This window comes from Salvelinus alpinus, chromosome 28, assembly GCF_045679555.1.
Source record: "Salvelinus alpinus chromosome 28, SLU_Salpinus.1, whole genome shotgun sequence".
Classification (NCBI taxonomy): Eukaryota; Metazoa; Chordata; class Actinopteri; order Salmoniformes; family Salmonidae; genus Salvelinus; species Salvelinus alpinus.
In genome coordinates, this window is record NC_092113.1 from 39,623,703 (window position 1) to 39,646,057 (window position 22,355).

At 42.1% G+C, this 22,355-nt stretch overlaps 1 protein-coding gene across 2 annotated transcripts; it reads right to left on the reverse strand.

Moving 5' to 3' along the window:
• Positions 1-735: 735 nt before the first annotated feature.
• Positions 736-16,308, reverse strand: alx3 (ALX homeobox 3). 2 transcript variants are annotated; one of them, XM_071373170.1, is made up of 4 exons: positions 15,883-16,308; positions 6,202-6,479; positions 5,891-5,953; positions 736-5,283 (listed from the first exon to the last, which is right to left on the reverse strand). In XM_071373170.1, exons 1-4 carry the CDS (start codon positions 16,244-16,246, stop codon positions 4,927-4,929), a joined length of 1,062 nt encoding a protein of 353 aa, XP_071229271.1. In that variant the 5' UTR covers positions 16,247-16,308; the 3' UTR covers positions 736-4,926. The 2 variants fall into 2 exon arrangements, with proteins under 2 accessions (XP_071229271.1, XP_071229270.1); XM_071373169.1 differs by having other exon boundaries at positions 5,846-5,953.
• Between the last annotated feature and the right edge of the window lie 6,047 nt (positions 16,309-22,355).

Below are 22,355 nucleotides of genomic sequence, written 5' to 3' on the forward strand. Positions count from 1 at the left end.
GTGAACTCCAAGTTGTAGAAACATTTCAAGGATGATCAATGGAAACAGGATGCACCTGAGCTCAATTTCGAGTCTTATAGCGAAGGGTCTGAATATTTATGTAAATAAGCTATTTCTGTTATTTATTTTTAATAAATTAGCAAACATTTCTAAAAACCTTTGTCATCATGGGGTATTGTGATGTCATTATGGGGTATTGTGTGTAGATTGATGAGGATTGATGATTTTTTTATTTAATCCATTTTAGAATAAGACTGTAACGTAACAAAAATGTGGAAAATGTCAAGGGGTCTAAATACTTTCCAAATGCACTGTACATCCCTGAGTCATTACTTTATATAAGTACCTTTGGCAGTGATTATGACTGTGAGTCTTAGAGCTTTTCACACCTGGATTGTGCAACATTTGCCCATTTATTTAAAAAAATATTCTTCAAGCTCTGTCAAATTAGTTGTTGATCATTGCTAGACAGTCATTTTCAAGTCTTGCCATTAGATTTTCAAGTATATTTAAGTCAAAATAGCCACTCAGGAACATTCACTGGCTTCTTTTTTTCTCCTATCACAGCCATTAAACTCTGTAACTGTTTTAAAGTCACCATTGGCCTCATGGTGAAATCCCTGAGCGGTTTCCTTCCTCTCCGGTAACTGAGGTAGGAAGGACGTGTCAGGACCCGGTGCGAGAAACAGTCACTAAATAATTGGCAGAACCCAGAAGATGAGGCAGACACAGCAGTACTAGAGATGGTGGTTTAATAAAAAATAGATATCCTCCAAAATACAACGAAAAATCCACAAAGTGGTAAAAAACAGCAGGGAAAAACAAACCTCAAAAGACTACTCAAATAATAAACAAGAACAAAACCAGAGAACCTCTGGAAAATCCAACAAGAGAAAAGTCTATATAAAACAAGGCTTGGGCTGGGGCTGGGTGCTAACTACAAACACTGAGCAAGGAACTAAGGAACACACAGGGTTTAAATACTAACAAGGGAATGACTTACAGGTGCAAACAATAATTGGAGCAAGAAAAACAAAAGGTACAAAAAAGGTGCAAGGGGGACATCTAGTGAACAAAACCTGAACAGTCCTGGCCAAAACCTGACAGGACGCCTGTATCTTTGTAGTGACTGGGTGTATTGATACACCATCCAAAGTGTAATTAATACCTTTACCATGCTCAAAGGGATATTCAATGCCAGCTAATATTTTTTACCCGTCTACCAATAGGTGCCCTTCTTCGCGAGGCATTGGAAAACCTGCCTGGTCTTTGTGGTTGAATCTGTGTTTGAAATTCACTGTTCGACTGATGGACTTTACAGATAATCATGTTAAACATTATTTTTGCACACAGAGTCCATGCAACTTACTACTGTATGTGACTTTTTTACTCCTGAATTTATTTAGGTTTGCGCTAACAAAGGGATGAATACTTATTGACTCAAGACATTTCAGCTTTTCATTTATTATTAATTTGCTAAAGAAATAATCATTATAGGGTATTGTGTGTAGGACAGTGACCCCAAAAAATCTACATCAAAATCAATTTTAAATTCAGGCTGTAACACAACAAAATGTGGAAAAAGTCAAGGGGTGTGAATACTTTTTGAAGGCACTGTATAGCTCATCCATTATTTGCCACATGTGAAATGCTAGATATTAATTTGATCACCCTGTTGCATGAGAACTTTTCTGCAAAGCAGGAAATGTAAAACTTGTTGTCTATTCAAGGTTTAAAAACGACTTCTGAAGTTTGTAATTTCGACTTTGACATTTCAGACTTCTTTCACGAAAAAGACTGTATATCAACCTCTACAAAATGTTAATTAATTATAATTTTTACTGCAGGATTATTTTCCTGTTTTAGCAAAAACCCTGCTTTCTCAATGCAGAGCAGGGACTTTGGAAGGAGGCCCTACAGCCGCCCCACACTTCATCATCAGTGGCGTAGTGCGGTCGCTCAGTTAGTTTTTCATTAATAGACCTGCCACTTTAAACTGATGCATGGGGTGCCAGCCGAAGGCCTCTTGAAGTGAGGCCAGCTATACTGCTACACACACACACACACACACACACACACACACACACCACAACACACCTCAACAGACTGACAGCTATTGTAGTCCTGGATGTTGTATAGTCTGATCGCACCACAGTCAGTAATGGTCGTAGCCAAAGTAGTTGTTCAAATCTACCTATGCCCATAACCTACATTAGCGGAAACATCTTCCTTCTGACGATTGGAGGCAGTAAACAGATGAAACCCTTTATTGTTGATCAATAAAGTACAACATACATCACATACATTACCAGTCAAATGTTTGGACACACCTACTCAATCAAGGGTTTTTCTTTAATTTTTACGATTTTCTACATTGTAGAATAATAGACATCAAAACTATGAAATAACAAATATGGAATCATGTAGTAACCAAAAAAAGTGTTAAACATATAAAAAATATATTTTAGATTTTAAATTCTTCAAAGTAGCCACCCTTTGCCTTGATGACAGCTTTGCACACTCTTGGCATTCTCTCAACCAGCTTCATGAGGAATGCTTTTCCCACAGTCTTGAAGGAGTTCTTACATATGCTGAGCACTTGTTGGCTGCTTTTCCTTCACTCTGTGGTCCAACTCATCCCAAACCATCTCAATTGGGTTGAGGTCGGGTGATTATGGAGACCAGGTGATCTGATGCAGCACTCCATCACTCTCCTTGGTCAAATAGCCCTACACAGCCTGGAGGTGTGTTTTGGGTCTTTGTCCTGTTGAAAAACAAATGATAGACCCACTAAGCCCACTGGGGCGGCAGGGTAGCCTAGTGGTTAGAGCGTTGGACTAGTAACCGAAAGGTTGCAAGTTCAAATCCCCGAGCTGACAAGGTACAAATCTGTCGTTCTGCCCCTGAACAGGCAGTTAACCCACTGTTCCTAGGCCGTCATTGAAAATAAGAATTTGTTCTTAACTGACTTGCCTAGTTAAATAAAGGTCAAATAAAAAAAATAAAAAAAGTAAAAAGCGCAAACCAGATGGCATGGTGTATCGCTGCAGAATGCTGTGGTAGCCACACTGGTTAAGTGTGCCTTGAATTCTAAATAATTCACAGACAGTGTCATCAGCAAATCACCCCCACACCATTACACCTCCTCCTCCATGCTTCACGGTGAGAACCACACATGCGGAGATGATCTGTTCACCTACTCTGCGTCTCACAAAGACACGGTGGTTGGATCCAAAAATCTCAAATTTGGACTCATCAGACCAAAGGACAGATGTCCACCAGTCTAATGTTCATTGCTCGTATTTCTTGGCCCAAGCAAGTCTCTTCTTATTAGTGTCCTTTAGTAGTGGTTTCTTTGCAGAAATTCGACCATGAAGGCCTGATTCAGTCTACTCTGAACAGTTGAAGTTTCTCTTTGCGCTGTTCTTTCCATAATATGGACTTGGTCTTTTACCAAAATAGGGCTATCTTCTGTATACTGCCCTACCTTGTTACAACACAACTGATTGGCTCAAATGCATTAAGAAGGATTGCACAAATTGCACAAATTAACTTTTAACAAGGCACACCTGTCAATTGAAATGAATTCCAGGTGACTACCTCATGAAGCTGGTTGAGAGAATGCCGAGAGTGTGCAAAGCTGTCAAGGCAAAGGGTGGGATCTTTGAAGAATCTCAAATATAAAATATATCTTGATTTGTTTAACACTTTTTTGGTTACTACATGATTCCATATCTGTTATTTCATAGTTTTGATATCTTCACTATTATTCTACAATGTAGAAAATAGTAAAAAATTAAGAAAAACCGTTGAATGAGTAGGTGTTCTAAACTTTTGACTGGTACTGTACTTTATTAACATCTACATCTTACATATTTAAATAATATTGTTTTTATATTCTTTGGTCTCACTATGTTTGTGATAATGCTCAAATCTGGATTCAATAAAATGTCTGCAAAATGGCAGGTTTTGTGCCTGATGGTGGCCTAACAAACTCAAACAAATGGTCGGTCATGTCACGGTCTGAAGTCTGTGGGTTTGCGGCAATGTTACATTATTTGGAGGAAAGTAGCGGAGGTGTATGTTGAAAGTGTGTGTGTGTGTGTGTGTGTTTAACTATACTTGTGAGGACCAGAAGTCCCCACAGGAATATTTTAAATCGAACAAAAATTTGACAAACTGGGGACATTTTGTTAGTCCTCACAAGGTCAAATGCTATTTCTAGGTGGTTTAGGGTCAAGGTTTGAGCCAATCAGTGTTTTAGGGTTAGAATTTGGTTTAGCGTTAGGAGCGAGGGTTAGTTTTCGGGTTAGGAGCTAGTATTCGACCAGGGTTAGGAGCTAGTATTCGACCAGGGTTAGGAGCTAGTATTCGACTAGGGTTAGGAGCTAGTATTCGACCAGGGTTAGAAGCTAGTATTCGACCAGGGTTAGGAGCTAGTATTCGACCAGAGTTAGGAGCTAGTATTCGACCAGGGTTAGGAGCTAGTATTTGACCAGGGTTAAGAGCTAGGGTTAGTTTGGGGTTAAGGTTAGGTTTTGGGGTTAAGGTAAGGGTTAGGGAAAATAGGATTCTGAATGGGACTGAATTATGTGTCCCCACAAGGTTAATTATACAAGACTGTGTGTGTGTGTGTGTGTGTGTGTGTGTGTGTGTGTGTGTGTGTGTGTGTGTGTGTGTGTGTGTGTGTGTGTGTGTGTGTGTGTGTGTGTGTGTGTGTGTGTGTGTGTGTGTGTGTGTGTGTGCGCGTGCATGCATGCGTGTAGAGCTTTGACTTCTGCTGTTATTTCAACATGCAGGAACACAAATACATGTGGCCATAACTATCCATCGGGTCGCTAGTATACAAGATTGTGTTGGAATGTGTGTGTGAATGCATTCGCTCAGTCAGTACATAGTAGGGATCTGACCCTGACACTGTGGTGGTCATGTAGGCCTGGATAGAAGACTCCCAGGGTCCTTAGCCTTCATCCGCAGGGCCAACAAGCTGGATGACTTATACTCTGTCTCGGGCCCCGGCTCAAAGGAGTGGCCCCCGAGGGCCCCAGGGAAGCTGTGGAGGGAGTAGAGGCCGTTGATGCCAGGGTGGTGTTGGGGGTGATGGTGAGGGTGGTGCGGGTGGCTGGAGGACGGGGGCATGCCCATGAAGCCCACAGAGGGGAGGTTGCTGTGGGGATGGGGGTAAGGGCTCATACAGGAGGAAGACATGGTGTCAGGGCCCAGGACACAGCCCCCACCGGACCCCCCACCCCCTCCTGCACCTGGCCACAGGTTGCTCTGCATCTACAAAGGAAGAGAGCAGTCTGATTAGAGACCAATGACGAAGCTCCACTGATAGGCTGCATAAAGATAATTCCCATCATGCTATTTGAAATGTAAATGCCAATGCTTGGTAATTCAATGTATGGGTCTATCATTATTGATTGATTTGGTTTAAAGGATTCTAATTAGTCTGTGATGATAATGATAGAAGGGTTATAGCTAGTGACCTATGATCTATGTGTCAGTGTGTATGCTATCTAGTACCTATTGGAGGGAGGCAGGAGGGAGATATCGTATGTAGTGACCAAAGATCTATGTGTCAGGGTGTACCTGGTACGTAGAGACAGGGGCGCAACTTTCACTGGGGGAATATTTTTGTCATTGGAATGTGATACAAAAAGAGGCGAGGGTGTGCTTTAGGACCATGCGTACGCCTCCGAGCGGTCGGGTAGGCTGTTTTGGAGTGTTTATCCGACTTAATAATAATTATGCCCCCCCCCCCCGCACTTCTAAAACCAAAGTTGCACCCCTGTGCGTAGATATATCGTATGTCGTGACCAAAGATCTATGTGTCAGGGTCTACCTGGTACGTAGAGATATCATACGTAGCAGCAAAGTGGTTTCGCACCTCCTGGATCTTCCCGTAACGTTCCCTCTTCCTCCACTTGGCCCGGCGGTTCTGGAACCATACCTGACGAATGAAGAGAGAGATTGGAGAGATGATTTTCTCTACCATTATATAGGACCCCTGCCATGCCTTGTTCCTACCTGTCTGAAAAAATGTGGCTTCATTTGGTTTCAATAGAACATTTAAATAGGCCCTGGGATATTGATTCATCTGGGGGGGACAAATATCTAATAATATTGCAAACTCTGTTAGCTACTGTAGCAGCAGGGTAGGGGACTTTGTATTTTCTGTGTAGAGTGACATTATTCTACCTGTACACGGGCCTCTGTGAGTTCGGTCCTGAGGGCCAGCTGTTCCCGGGCGTAAACGTCAGGGTAGTGAGTCTTCTGAAACACCTTCTCCAGCTCCTCCAACTGGAAGGTACTGAAGGTGGTGCGGTTACGACGTTTCTTGTTCTTGCCCGATAAGTCGATTGAGTCTGCTATGGAGTCCCCTGGTTGGAGACCGTTGGTTGGCTCCTTCAGCTTGATGCAGCAGTCTGAGCCAATCACGGGATAGCCCATGGGCTTGGGACCCGCCTTCTCTCTGGCTGAGGGATGGCATACAGGGAGGGAAAGAGAGAATGGTGGTTACATGTAAAAACAAAGTGTGTGAACAAAGTACATTTCTGTGTTTAAGTAAGGCTCAGATGTCTACCCGTGGTAATGTTGTCACAGAGATGCTCAGATTACACAGCCAACCTAAGGCTGGCTAGGGGTGGTTCATTAACGTCCACTGGAAGAGGCAGTAAACGCAATATTCTCCATAATAATAAACTGAATTCATTGACGTCCACAGTAAGAGGCAGCAACGTAACATTCTCCATAATAATAAACTGAATTCATTGACGTCCACAGTAAGAGGCAGCAACGTAACATTCTCGAAAATAACAAACAGGATGCAGCCACGCAGGCTTGTCTTTTCTCCAGAGATATGACTAATATCTGAACGAGAACCTTCCCATGTTGTCTCAGAGGTCTCCCAGCTCCTCCTCCCCCAATGCGAGGTACGAAGGCCTGATGAGAAACGACATGACAGGTAACTGTAGTATTATGTTAAAACACTTAAGTGATCTTGCTTGTGGTATCGTTTTACTATATGAACAAATGAGAGTGTTGGAAATAAATGATGGTTTAGTCAGATTTGACCAGACACAACATTCCAGCCTACTGCATCACTGTTTGTTTTGATTCGCTGTCAACACCCCTCCTTAAATGAAGGTCTTGAACCACTGAGCAGAAAACAAACTCTGATGTGTGAGTCCCAGATGTATTAGTCCATTTAGAAAGTTAGAAATTCGACCCCATTTGACCCATATTTGATAGAAAGTACGATTGTGTGTATGAAATAACAAACCAATGAAATGGCAATCTACACTGAGTGTACAAAACATTATCAACAGCTGCTCTTTCCATTACATAGACTGACCAGGTGAATTCAGGTGAAAGCTATGATCCCTTATTGATGTCACTTGTTGAATCCATTCCAGTGTAGATGAAGGGAAGAGACAGGTTAAAGAAGGATTTTTAAGCCTTGAGACAAATGAGACATGGATTGTGTAGTATGTGTGCCATTCAGAGGGTGAATGGGCAAGACAAAAGTTTTAAGTGCCATTGAACGGGGTATGGTAGTAGGTGCCAGGCACACTGGTTTGTGTCTAGAATTGCAACGCTGCTGGGTTTTTCACGCTCAACAGTTTCCCATTTGTATCAAGAATGGTCCACCACCCAAAGGACATCCAACCAACTTCACACTGTGGGAAGCAATGGAGTCAACATGGACCAGCGTCTCTGTGGAACGCTTTCGACACCTTGTGGAGTCCATGATGAGTGGATGACTGGACTGTACCATAATGTTTTACTCTGGGCGTGTTTGGATGACTGGACTGTACCATAATGTTTTACTCTGGGCGTGTTTGGATGACTGGACTGTACCATAATGTTTTACTCTGGGTGTGTTTGGATGACTGGACTGTACCATAATGTTTTACTCTGGGCGTGTTTGGGTGACTGGACTGTACCATAATGTTTTACTCTGGGCGTGTTTGGGTGACTGGACTGTACCATAATGTTTTACTCTGGGCGTGTTTGGGTGACTGGACTGTACCATAATGTTTTACTCTGGGCGTGTTTGGGTGACTGGACTATACCATAATGTTTTACTCTGGGCTCGTTTGGGTGACTGGACTGTACCATAATGTTTTACTCTGGGCGTGTTTGGATGACTGGACTGTACCATAATGTTTTACTCTGGGCGTGTTTGGATGACTGGACTGTACTATAATGTTTTACTCTGGGCGTGTTTGGGTGACTGGACTGTACCATAATGTTTTACTCTGGGCGTGTTTGGATGACTGGACTGTACCATAATGTTTTACTCTGGGCGTGTTTGGGTGACTGGACTGTACCATAATGTTTTACTCTGGGTGTGTTTGGATGAATGGACTGTACCATAATGTTTTACTCTGGGCGTGTTTGGATGACTGGACTGTACCATAATGTTTTACACTGGGCGTGTTTGGATGACTGGACTGTACCATAATGTTTTACTCTGGGTGTGTTTGGGTGACTGGACTGTACCATAATGTTTTACTCTGGGCGTGTTTGGATGACTGGACTGTACCATAATGTTTTACTCTGGGCGTGTTTGGGTGACTGGACTGTACCATAATGTTTTACTCTGGGTGTGTTTGGATGACTGGACTGTAGATAGATGTTATTGTTCATGTTAATTGTCCCTCACAATGAAATCAGGGAACGGGCTGTCTCCGTCCGTTAGTACGTTGCTACATTACAGTAATAGTAATTAAGTTGAATGTATTAGTCACACGCGCGGGGGGGAGCATCATTCGTGGGGACGACATGTTTACTGTTGCCTTGTTACAGTATGTCTAACTCTGTGGTCCCAGAAGAGAATCACTCTCCCTCAGTATCTGCACTCTCCCTCTGTCCTAAAGTAATATACATGTCCCACAGCCTCACACAGGGACCATTTGAGAGCAGTCATTTAACATAAACCTAATTCAATTTCTGTTCCAAAACAGAGGGCTTTTCTTTCACCGTAACACAACATTCCTGTCCTGCGTCTAAAAAATGGAAACCTTTTACTCAATTTAGTGCATTACTGTTGACCGGGACCCTTAGGACTCTGGTCAAAAGTAGTGCACTATTAGGGAATAGGGACCCTTAGGACTATGGTCAAAAGTAGTGCACTATATAGGGAATAGGGACCCTTAGGACTATGGTCAAAAGTAGTGCACTATGTAGGGAATAGGGACCCTTAGGACTATGGTCAAAAGTAGTGCACTATGTAGGGAATAGGGACCCTTAGGACTCTGGTCAAAAGTAGTGCACTATGTAGGGAAAAGGATGCCATTTAGGATGTAACCCCCTGATTTCTATTTAGATCCAACCTCACATCATAGTTCATCATGCCAAGAGATTGGAAAGAGGTTATTAAGATTTTACAATCTAAGAATAAGTACTCAAAAAGACATCAGACATGCTGTAGTGTAGCTTTTACCAGTGGTGTAAAGTACTTAAGTAAAAATACTTGAAAGTACTACTTCAGTAGTTTTTTGGGGGGGGTATCTGTACTTTACTATTTATATTTTTGACAACTATTTATTTTACTTCCTTACATTCCTAAAGAAAATGATGTACTTTTTACTCCATACGTTTTCTCTGACACCTTAACGTACTCCTTAAATGTTTAATGCTTAGCAGGACAGGGAAATAGTCCAATTCACGCACTAATCAAGAAAACATCCCTGGTCATCTACTGCCTCTTATCTGGTGGACTCACGAAAACACAAATGCTTTGTTTATAAATGATGTCTGAGTGTTGGACTGTGCCCCTGGCTAGCCATAAATGATGTCTGAGTGTTGGACTGTGCCCCTGGCTAGCCATAAATGATGTCTGAGTGTTGGACTGTGCCCCTGGCTAGCCATAAATGATGTCTGAGTGTTGGACTGTGCCCCTGGCTAGCCATAAATGATGTCTGAGTGTTGGACTGTGCCCCTGGCTAGCCATAAATGATGTCTGAGTGTTGGACTGTGCCCCTGGCTAGCCATAAATGATGTCTGAGTGTTGGACTGTGCCCCTGGCTAGCCATAAATGATGTCTGAGTGTTGGACTGTGCCCCTGGCTAGCCATAAATGATGTCTGAGTGTTGGACTGTGCCCCTGGCTAGCCATAAATGATGTCTGAGTGTTGGACTGTGCCCCTGGCTAGCCATAAATGATGTCTGAGTGTTGGACTGTGCCCCTGGCTAGCCATAAATGATGTCTGAGTGTTGGACTGTGCCCCTGGCTAGCCATAAATGATGTCTGAGTGTTGGACTGTGCCCCTGGCTAGCCATAAATGATGTCTGAGTGTTGGACTGTGCCCCTGGCTAGCCATAAATGATGTCTGAGTGTTGGACTGTGCCCCTGGCTAGCCATAAATGATGTCTGAGTGTTGGACTGTGCCCCTGGCTAGCCATAAATGATGTCTGAGTGTTGGACTGTGCCCCTGGCTAGCCATAAATGATGTCTGAGTGTTGGACTGTGCCCCTGGCTAGCCATAAATGATGTCTGAGTGTTGGACTGTGCCCCTGGCTAGCCATAAATGATGTCTGAGTGTTGGACTGTGCCCCTGGCTAGCCATAAATGATGTCTGAGTGTTGGACTGTGCCCCTGGCTAGCCATAAATGATGTCTGAGTGTTGGACTGTGCCCCTGGCTAGCCATAAATGATGTCTGAGTGTTGGACTGTGCCCCTGGCTAGCCATAAATGATGTCTGAGTGTTGGACTGTGCCCCTGGCTAGCCATAAATGATGTCTGAGTGTTGGACTGTGCCCCTGGCTAGCCATAAATGATGTCTGAGTGTTGGACTGTGCCCCTGGCTAGCCATAAATGATGTCTGAGTGTTGGACTGTGCCCCTGGCTAGCCATAAATGATGTCTGAGTGTTGGACTGTGCCCCTGGCTAGCCATAAATGATGTCTGAGTGTTGGACTGTGCCCCTGGCTAGCCATAAATGATGTCTGAGTGTTGGACTGTGCCCCTGGCTAGCCATAAATGATGTCTGAGTGTTGGACTGTGCCCCTGGCTAGCCATAAATGATGTCTGAGTGTTGGACTGTGCCCCTGGCTAGCCATAAATGATGTCTGAGTGTTGGACTGTGCCCCTGGCTAGCCATAAATGATGTCTGAGTGTTGGACTGTGCCCCTGGCTAGCCATAAATGATGTCTGAGTGTTGGACTGTGCCCCTGGCTAGCCATAAATGATGTCTGAGTGTTGGACTGTGCCCCTGGCTAGCCATAAATGATGTCTGAGTGTTGGACTGTGCCCCTGGCTAGCCATAAATGATGTCTGAGTGTTGGACTGTGCCCCTGGCTAGCCATAAATGATGTCTGAGTGTTGGACTGTGCCCCTGGCTAGCCATAAATGATGTCTGAGTGTTGGACTGTGCCCCTGGCTAGCCATAAATGATGTCTGAGTGTTGGACTGTGCCCCTGGCTAGCCATAAATGATGTCTGAGTGTTGGACTGTGCCCCTGGCTAGCCATAAATGATGTCTGAGTGTTGGACTGTGCCCCTGGCTAGCCATAAATGATGTCTGAGTGTTGGACTGTGCCCCTGGCTATCTGTAATGATGTCTGAGTGTTGGACTGTGCCCCTGGCTAGCCATAAATGATGTCTGAGTGTTGGACTGTGCCCCTGGCTATCTGTAATGATGTCTGAGTGTTGGACTGTGCCCCTGGCTAGCCATAAATGATGTCTGAGTGTTGGACTGTGCCCCTGGCTATCTGTAATGATGTCTGAGTGTTGGACTGTGCCCCTGGCTAGCCATAAATGATGTCTGAGTGTTGGACTGTGCCCCTGGCTAGCCATAAATGATGTCTGAGTGTTGGACTGTGCCCCTGGCTAGCCATAAATGATGTCTGAGTGTTGGACTGTGCCCCTGGCTAGCCATAAATGATGTCTGAGTGTTGGACTGTGCCCCTGGCTAGCCATAAATGATGTCTGAGTGTTGGACTGTGCCCCTGGCTAGCCATAAATGATGTCTGAGTGTTGGACTGTGCCCCTGGCTAGCCATAAATGATGTCTGAGTGTTGGACTGTGCCCCTGGCTAGCCATAAATGATGTCTGAGTGTTGGACTGTGCCCCTGGCTAGCCATAAATGATGTCTGAGTGTTGGACTGTGCCCCTGGCTAGCCATAAATGATGTCTGAGTGTTGGACTGTGCCCCTGGCTAGCCATAAATGATGTCTGAGTGTTGGACTGTGCCCCTGGCTAGCCATAAATGATGTCTGAGTGTTGGACTGTGCCCCTGGCTAGCCATAAATGATGTCTGAGTGTTGGACTGTGCCCCTGGCTAGCCATAAATGATGTCTGAGTGTTGGACTGTGCCCCTGGCTAGCCATAAATGATGTCTGAGTGTTGGACTGTGCCCCTGGCTAGCCATAAATTTAAAAAACAAGAAAAGTGTGGTGTCTGGTTTGCTTAATATAAGGAATTTGAAATGATATTTACTTTTGATACTTAAGTATATTTTGGCAATTGCATTTACATTTTGATACTCAAGTATATTTAAAAACCAAATACTTTTAGACTTTTACTCAAGTAGTATTTTACTGGGTGACTTTCACTTTTACTTGATTCATTTTCTATGAAGGTATCTTTACTTTTACTCAAGTATAACAATTGGGTACTTTTTCCACCGCTGGCTTTTACCAAGAGTCCACATCCTCTCTCCCTATGGTCCAGTGTAATTGGAGATGTACAGTATGTGAAATGCATTTACAAAACTGTACAGTCGAGATAAAGTCCAAATGGACCAATGTGAGTATATACTGACATCACGTGGACATTTCAGCTCTTCTCTCCCTGGCCTCTTGTTATGTAAATGAAAAATGTAAAATTTTGCGAGCATTGGATTGGGTTTAACAGTATTTTATAATTGACTTCTTATGCAGATTAGATAATGAGATTGAAGTATTAGTAACAAGTTTTGATGAAATAGCATTTTTGTCATTTAACTTTTCCAAATGTAAAATGTTTTATTTTTAATCATTTTGCATTTGTACTTTTTTTTTGGGGGGGGGGGGGGGGACTGTGAAGGTCAAGAAGTGTCAACATGCAAGAGATCTCGGTTTATGAATACCTGGTCAATTGATCATCCCCCTATCTCAATATATCAATTTCTTTGTATAACATTTTTATGCTATGTGGGATAACATCCCACTGCTCTACCATCCTTAAACCCCAACCCTCCCCCGCCCCTTCATTTTACATTTACATTTTAGTCATTTAGCAGACGCTCTTATCCAGAGCGACTTACAGTAGAGTGCATACATTTTATTACATTTTTTTTTTTTTTTACATACTGAGACAAGGATATCCCTACCGGCCAAACCCTCCCTACCGGCCAAACCCTCCCTAACCCGGACGACGCTATGCCAATTGTGCGTCGCCCCACGGATCTCCCGGTTGCGGCCGGCTGCGACAGAGCCTGGGCGCGAACCCAGCCCAGCCTGGGCGCGAACCCAGAGACTCTGGTGGCGCAGCTAGCACTGCGATGCAGTGCCCTAGACCACTGCGCCACCCGGGAATCCTAGCACCTTCCAAGCACCGATAGACAAAACAGGAAGACTAGTCTGCCTTTGAAGGTGTGTGAGTCTGACTGTGCCCCAGAATGTTGGACAGCAAGCAACTGTCATGTGGACCACATCTCCACTCAAATCTGACCCAGAAAACCAAGTCAGGTTAAACTGCTTTAGAGTTCACAGACTGACAACAAATGGATTTCTCTTGTCCCCCCCAAAAAAGTATTAATCTATTCATACCAATATTTGGGGCTCTCAGGAGCCGCAGTATTATATAGTCAACAACCCCTATTTTGAAAATTTTAATAAACTCTTTCATTAAGTGTTTTTAATAAAAACCCTTTGTGTGCGTGTGTGTGGGTGCGTGCTCGGCGTGCATGCGCACTAGTGTATGCACTCCTGCGTGTGTGTCAAGTGTGTGTGTGCGTGGGTTGTGTTTGCTAATATCTGAAGAATCTAAGAAAATAAATAATTCAAGACCACAGTCAAAGCCTATGGAAATAGAATATCATCCAGTCAATTTGACATCAGACCATGCTGTTATCTAGATTGCAGATAAAGATAAACTGTCGAGATGGAGGCTCTCTGCTCCATCATATGGCTGTCTTTGGCAACAACATGAATCAGACTGATATGAATGTTATTCTGAACACATACATCACTAAGTCCTTATCAGAACTCACATGCCTTCATTGGCAACTTTAGAGGATGGATTTCAAAACTTCAATAAATAATACTGAAGAACCATGTCATATCCTAAGACTTGAGTTCATGGGATATTATACAAGTTTAATAAAGTGTTTCAAACGTGGACTGCTGTATTGTTGCATGCTTCAAGCCAATGATGTTTTGTTGTTGTTAATCAAATCTCACATTAAATCATCTCATTACATTATCAAAACATCTGAGTTGGCCAAAGTTTTATCTCATTTGCATGTTCAGTTTTTATATCTCAAGTTAATCTAGTTCTAATTTTAATGAATAGAATATATTTTACAATTATTTTTGAGAATGTTCTAATGTGGTTAAATGTGATGATATTGCAAAAGAAAATGTCATCTGAAAAGTTTGACGTAAACAACAAAAGGACACGGAGTCAAATTTAGCATAAAGGACATCTTGAGAATCTAATTTGGATATGTGCAACTTTACTTAGCTATTCAGAAACAAAAACAGAACTTTCAGATAAGAAACCTGATCAATTTCAAAATAAACTTTAGCCGTATTGAAAAAAAAAAAATTATGAATGTATTTTGTGAAGGCTGCACGGGATTGATGTGTTTACACCGCACGGGTGGAAGCTTCCTGTGCGGACGCCGTAATCACGCACCTAGACGGCTCAGTCACTTTCTGACCTTTGGCCCGCTCGCACTTTACATCAAAACTAATTGTGACTACCAGTGTCAAGTGCAGATAAAACCTGATGACGTATTTATCACCAGTGATGTGCGTCCACTTTTACCAAGTGATTTTTACATTGTGATAGCCTACATTTGGTGACACAACTAAGGTAGCCTAAAGGCTAAAATACATTTTTAGATATAGTTGCACATTCATTTGAGTAGGCCTAGACAATTACGTGGGCTATATCATTTTGTAGTCGTTTAGGCTTATAACATGCCATGGCCCTATATATGTGTTTCAATATTTTATTAACATTTTATAGGCAACATTGGGGAAATGATGTGCACCAAAAAAATAATTAAGTTCTGAAAAAGAACTCGCAAGGAACAAAATATAGGCCTAATTCAATATGTTAGCCTAGTATTATCATGTGTGGACTAAATAAGCCTTAGCAGCATTCAGATCTATACTACAAAGTAATTCCGTTTTGGGGGGGATTTCTTTGATCCGGGCCTGCTGTGTGGACTAATAAAGTCTTTCGATAGTCATTTGGAACACTATCATAATTCATTCAAACAAGCTGAATAATAATACAATTGTAGGTGAACAATTAAAAATCAGACATTTAGTGAAAATGAATTACGATCGTTGGAGACGTTTTTGTCCAAGGCCTTGAAAAATACGCTGGCTGTGCAGCGCCAAAGAAACTCTGAAAATATTTTTATCCGAGTCACCACACTTTAAAGACAAACTTGAAACAAATTGAGGTAGCTGGCTACAGAAATGTTGATCTCCATGATCTTTTTCACGATGGATTTTGCCTATGTTTGATAAGTCAAACGGTTTCCACAGGCAATAGACTCAGGACATTATTCAGTTAAGCCTATATTATTTTGGTAAATAGCCTACGTTATAATAATAATAATAATAATAACGATTATTATGATAATTATTACTATTTTCGTAGCCTCACACACTGATGGCCGTGATTTCGATTATTTTAATAAAAACTCCACTTACCCTCCGAGTAATTTTCATAAAACGAGCCCTTCCCGCTTACTGATAAAACCTTTTGGTCCTGATTAATATTTTCCATGTATTTGCTGTGTTTGTTGGGCAAGGCGCGAGGATTCGTGGAGGCTGCCCCGTGCGTAAAGTCCGCGGGCGCGCCGTCGTTAAACCGTCCCATGGAGCTTGAGCTGTAGAAGTCACCCTGATCCCGGAGACTCAGACGGTGAGCGAGAGGAAGATGTGTACTTTTCTGTAGTTCATCGCAGGGAAGGAACGAACCTCCAGAACTATTCTGATCCAAACCGGGGGAGTTATTCAGTGTTGTCCGGTTCGGCTGCGAAGAGAAAGACAAACAACTGTCCGCCTCCATCATGAGGTCAGTCCGGCATGCACTTTAACGACTCTACTCTGGTCCCGGTTACAGTGAAAGCAAGGTTTCTGTGCGAGCGCGTGTTTTTTCTTACTCTTTTCTTCATTTGAAGTGGGTGGGATTTAGGAGATCATGAACAAAGACCCGTGAAACAGGGAGGACTAAGCGGGACAGTGGGCTGATATGATTCCGCCAAGAATTCAATCACGTGTGATTCCTGTCGCTACAATTAACCATTTAAATCCTCTTTCATTTTGTTACAAAAACAAGCAGATGACTAATTCGGGCAGGGATATAGAGAGCATTTTACGCAAGGCACATTAAACAAACATGAAGGCGTTTTGTTATGTTCAGTGCCAAATGGCCAAATGTGCCCGAGGAAATGTATTGTTGCCCTCATTTTTTTCTTCACTTTGTTTTACAGATTATATTATTTTAGACCCAACTGGCCGGATTAATGTCAACGCAACAGTAATTCTTTGTGATTCAGTTCAGGGAATGTGTGTGGTGGGGGGGGGATATCTATGAATATCTTGTATTATATTACATTATAATCTGTTGGCTACAATTCATGCACAACGCTTGATTTTCGAGCTCTTTTTGACGTTCTTTCTCAAATGCATTCTACTTGAAATGTTAGAATACGCATCATTTCAGGAGAACACTGCCGAAAATTATTAGAAATAATGGTGGGCCAGTTGTTTGTCTTTTTTTTATGCTGTTGTCTACATTTTGAATATCCACAATGAAACTGAACTAAGGCATTTTGGTTGATGATGAATATCACCTCAAATCTACTGAATAGACGAGATATCTTAGTTATGCGCTAGCTTCTTCTTTTTTTTGCCCATCAATTAGACTTCATAGAACCGGTTCAAGCAATAGCAACAGGGTTTGTCCTTATACTGCTGGGCCGCGTGCCTTGAATAATGCATTTAACACACAGAAAACGGATACAGAAATAATTATTTTTACCACTGCCATGTCCCAACAGCCTTTGGACAGTCTGGACGGGTAGAGCGTTTTGGCCATCTACAACCTCTGTTTTTTGGATCGTCTTGGCGGGAAGACAGTGTGACATTTATTATCTATTTACTACATGTTTTAGTTTGGTAATGGTATTAATATGTGTGTGTGTGGGAAGGGGGGGGGGGATAATGTTATCATTGACAGGCTGTCATATTCGATATGGATATGTTTTTAATTTTTTAATTTTTTATTTCACCTTTATTTAACCAGGTAGGCTAGTTGAGAACAAGTTCTCATTTGCAACTGCGACCTGGCCAAGATAAAGCATAGCAGTGTGAACAGACAACACAGAGTTACACATGGAGTAAACAATAAACAAGTCAGTTTTGCTTGCTTTGTGGCATTTGCTTGTTTCCATTTATTTTCAAAATATGTTATTTTCCAATTCTTGAGACAGTCTTGCGTTAAAAACAACAACAAAATCAAATACAATTGCATTAAATCAAATAGAGCATAAAGACATTTAAAAAAAAAAAAAAAAAAAACCTATGCAATAACTCCGTTGCATTTGATAATTCCAAATAAAATAAAACTTCGAAACAAACGAGCAGTTGATTATTTCAGAGGTCAGAGGTCAATAGAAACTGACAACTGAAGATATTCAGAATAACCATGTACAATATCGAATGAAATATACCAGGGCCTCGTTTCCCACAGCCTTTTGTAGCATTATGATCGTTAGAATCGTATTACTTCAGCACGAAGTTGCCAAAGTATTTGCAATTGTTACAAACAAGTGAAGGATAAAAATGATTCAACTGAAAACCCGAGACGACTGTAATTAAAATAGACATGTCGGCTACGTGTGCCTATATAGCCTATTTCAATCATATTGGAATCAATTTCATGTTCAATCAATTGAGTTCTATTTTGTGACTAAGCGACAGTCTGTAATTTTTTGCCTCAATGTGTTTCATGACGTGTAACAAGATGACAACAATAACGTGTCCAATCTGTGATTTAGTGCATTAGTATTGGTTAAGCATAATACGCCGCCGCAATAGCCTATCTGCAGCCATAGATGGTAATATCTCTCTCGGAGCTGATCCGTCGTCAGAATTGTGGAATACGTCCAATGTTATTAAGGTAAGATTTGAATAGAGTTAGCAAACTTCTCTCTACGTGCTTGTTTGGAAAACTTAAAAAGTTGACTAGAAAATAACAATGCATCTGGTACGATCAACGCAATGCTTAAGTTAGAACTCAACTGGGAGACGATACATTAGAAAACACCTACACATTTTATACATGTCAATGGAACATTATCAGAAATGTAAAATAAACATATTTTGATTCATTAGGCGTACTGAAGGCAGCTGATACCATATCAAAGGCAAACATCGTCAATCACCAGCCACAAAAGGCTGAACAGGTAGAGGTCGTATAGTACCAAAATAAAAAATAACGACATTTAATTTAAAAAAGGTAGGTTCGTTAAATAGTTGTCAGATCAGTAGGCCTAAAAAGTCTACTTCATAATAAATAAATAAAAGCGTTTTTTGCCTATTTTATAGGCTAAATATAGTGCAGGTGGGCATCGCCATTACCTCAAACATTAATGAATTGGAGTGTAAAATTACCGAAGTTGTGATTTCACAGAAAATAAATCAGATTGTAAGGGAATTCTTTTTTTTCTCTCAGGGAATCTAGGCCTACAACCTTTGAGTTCCGTTTGTAATGAACAGAAGAAGTTAACCAATTTAAGACACTGTAAAACTGCAATGCTTCCCAGTTGGCTTTTAAATGAACTTTTCACTACTCAGAAGTATATTTCCAGGTGAATAGAATGAACCTTAAATAACGTCAGCTTCTAGTAAATAGTGCTTGGAACTTGAAGTTTTGACAACAACGTTAAAGTTATCGGAAATACTGAAAACATTACTACTTTACTGTGATTAACATAATGTGACTATAAAAATAGACCTTTAAGCATTCTCATTAAATTCAAACGTTTTATGGCGGGCAGTCCAGGGTCAACCTATTATTTATTTTTCCTCAACTAAATAGCTACAGGATAGGCTAAATAAAGTTGTGGCATGAGCAAACAAGACATAAATACACACATTCTCTGATTGTAATTTTCACTCTTTAAATATAAAACACACAAAGTTTGACTACTCTGCAGAAAGATGTAGCCTGTAAGATTAAAGGATTCTAACTGTTGATATTGACACGGGATCTCCAATCTGCGCCATCTCTAAACACGGTGCACTTACGGAGCTCAGAAATGGCAACGTTGGTTTTGAAGACCTCTCATAATCTTTTGGATACATATGGAGGCCGCATGGAGCCAAACCTGATGGACAAGTGTGTAAACAACCGGGCCATTTGGGTATATAGGGGACATAAGTACCGTTTTTATTTAGTGTGGCGTTCCAAAAGTCTAAACTGTCAACAGAGAAGGGAAGCTATATCACTTCACTATAACATACCGAAATTGCATGACGTGTGCAGTTATAGGAAATGTCTACCATTGCAGAACTCGTTTTCTAGTTTATAGTTTATAGTAGGCTACTGTATTACTAACATATGCCTAAATTCACTCTACAGCACAGCTTCCAACAACAGCCCACTGGGCACACACTGGTTGAATCAACGCTGTTTCCACGTCATTTCAATGAAATTACGTTGAACCAACATGGAATGGACGTTGATGTCTGTGCCCAGTGGGATATCTGTGGATCTACAGCCAGCCACATTCCCAAGTTGGTCATTTCAGAACAAAATTAGATGTCCATGAAACACTCACAAACAAACACCTGCATGTTATGATTTTACTCTCCTGAACCAAAAGGAGTGATCATGACCCTAAAGGAGTGATCATGACTCTAAAGGAGTGATCGTGACCCTAAAGGGGTGATCGTGACCCTAAAGGAGTGATCGTGACCCTAAAGGAGTGATCGTGACCCTAAAAGAGTGATCGTGACCCTAAAGGGGTGATCGTCACCCTAAAGGAGTGATCGTGACCCTAAAGGGGTGATCGTGACCCTAAAGCCATAGTGCAAGCTGGATCTAGAAGTTGCTCACATAAATTACAAAGACACGACTACATAACAAGTGGAGAAGACCAGCAGCTTTATGATCTGGCTGATTTGTGTCCTTTGACTTAATGCAATTAATTAATGTGCAACATGACTCCGATTATGTTATTTGGGTCAAGACGAGAGCGCACGTAGAGGCTGGAGAGAGTGTTGTCTTGGGGTCATTCCATATGATTTCAGGAGATAAGAGGTGTTCAACTTTGACCCATTTTTGCATACCCTACCGTACCATGAGACATCCATGTCTTCATGACTGACAAAGATAAACGGTTGAGTTTGATATCATTTGAAAGCTTACAAACAGGGTTGTCAAACTATTTAATAATTTCTTGAAAAAAAAGGTTTTTAATTAAAAAAACATATTTTGGAAAGTTTATGTTAAGGGTCCATAATAAACCATGTGTAAGGCATTTACAAACCATTCGCTCATCATTTATGAATCATTACTCCCACATTTGTAAATGTTAGTAAGCAAGTTATTCACACACATACACACACACACACAAACACACATATATATACAGTGCCTTCGGAAACCAAGCCATGAGGTCGAAGGAATTGTCCGTAGAGCTCCAAGACAGGATTGTGTCAAGGCACAGAACTGGGAAAGTGTACCAAAAAATGTCTGCAGCATTGAAGGTCCCCAAGAACACAGTGACCTCCATTTTTAAATTAAAGATGTTTGGAACCACCAAGACTCTTCCTAGAGCTGGCCCCCCGGCCAAACTGAGCAATCGGGGGAGAAGGGCCTTGGTCAGGGAGGTGACCAAGAACAGAAGGACAAACATCTTTGCAGCATTCCACCAATCAGGCCTTTACGGTAGAGTGGCCAGACGGAAGCCACTTCTCAGTAGAAGGCACATGACAGCCCGCTTGAAGTTGGCCAAAAGGCACCTAAAGACTAATAAACAATGATAAACAAGATTCTCTGGTCTGATGAAACTAAGATTGAACTCTTTGGCCTGAATGCCAAGCATCATGTCGGGAGGAAACCTGGCACCATCCCTACGGTGAAGCATGGTGGTGGCAGCATCACATTGTGGGGATGTTTTTCAGCAGCAGGGACTGGGAGACTAGACAGGATCGAGGAAAAGATGAACAGAGTAAATTACAGAGAGAGAGATCCTTGATGAAAACGTGCTCCAGAGCGCTCAGGACCTCAGATTGGGATGAAGGTTCACCTTCCAACAGGACAACGACCCTAAGCACACAGCCAAGACAACGCAGGATTGGCTTTGGGACAAGTCTATGAATATCCTTGAATGGCCCAGCCAGAGCCTGGACTTGAACCCGATCGATCATCTCTGGAGAGACCTGAAAATAGCTGTGCAGCGATGCTCCCCATTCTGAGTCCGAGGTGCTGAAGGAGCTCCTCAAACTTGACCCCAATAAAACATCTGGGTCAGATGGTTTAGACCCTTTCTTCTTTAAAGTTGCTGCCCCTATCATCGACAAGCCTATCTCCGACGTTCTTAACCTGTCTCTCCTTTCTGGGGAGGTTCCCATTGATTGGAAGGCAGCCACGGTTCGTCCTTTATTTAAAGGGGAAGATCAAACTGTTGGAAAAACATGTCAATAATCAACTGACTGGTTTTCTTGATGTCTATTGTATTCTCTCTGGTATGCAATCTGGTTTCCTCTCAGGTTATGGATGTGTCACTGCAACCTTAAAGGTCCACAATGATGTCACCATTGCCCTCGATTCTAAGCAAAGTTGTGCTGCTATTTTTATTGACTTGGCCAAAGCTTTTGATACAGTAGACCATTCCATTCTTGTGGGCCGGCTAAGGAGTATTGGTGTCTCCGAGGGGTCTTTGGCCTGGTTTGCTAACTACCTCTCTCAAAGAGTGCAGTGTATAAAGTCAGAAAATCTGCTGTCTCAGCCACTGCCTGTCACCATGGGAGTACTCCAAGGCTCGATCCCAGGCCCCACGCTCTTCTCAATTTACATCAACAACATAGCTCAGGCAGTAGGAAGCTCTCTCATCCATTTATATGCAGATGATACAGTCTTATACTCAGCTGACCCCTCCCCGGATTTT

Bases quoted from the DNA above. Each gene is read 5' to 3' on its own strand.
- alx3 (XM_071373169.1), bottom strand. From the start codon at position 16,246: ATGATGGAGGCGGACAGTTGTTTGTCTTTCTCTTCGCAGCCGAACCGG. The intron at 6,480-15,882 runs GTAAGTGGAGTT...GCCATCCCTCAG, and splicing joins TTATGAAAATTACTCGGAGG to CCAGAGAGAAGGCGGGTCCC. The intron at 5,284-5,845 runs GTAGACCCTGAC...CTTCCTTTGTAG, and splicing joins ATGATATCTCTACGTACCAG to ATGCAGAGCAACCTGTGGCC.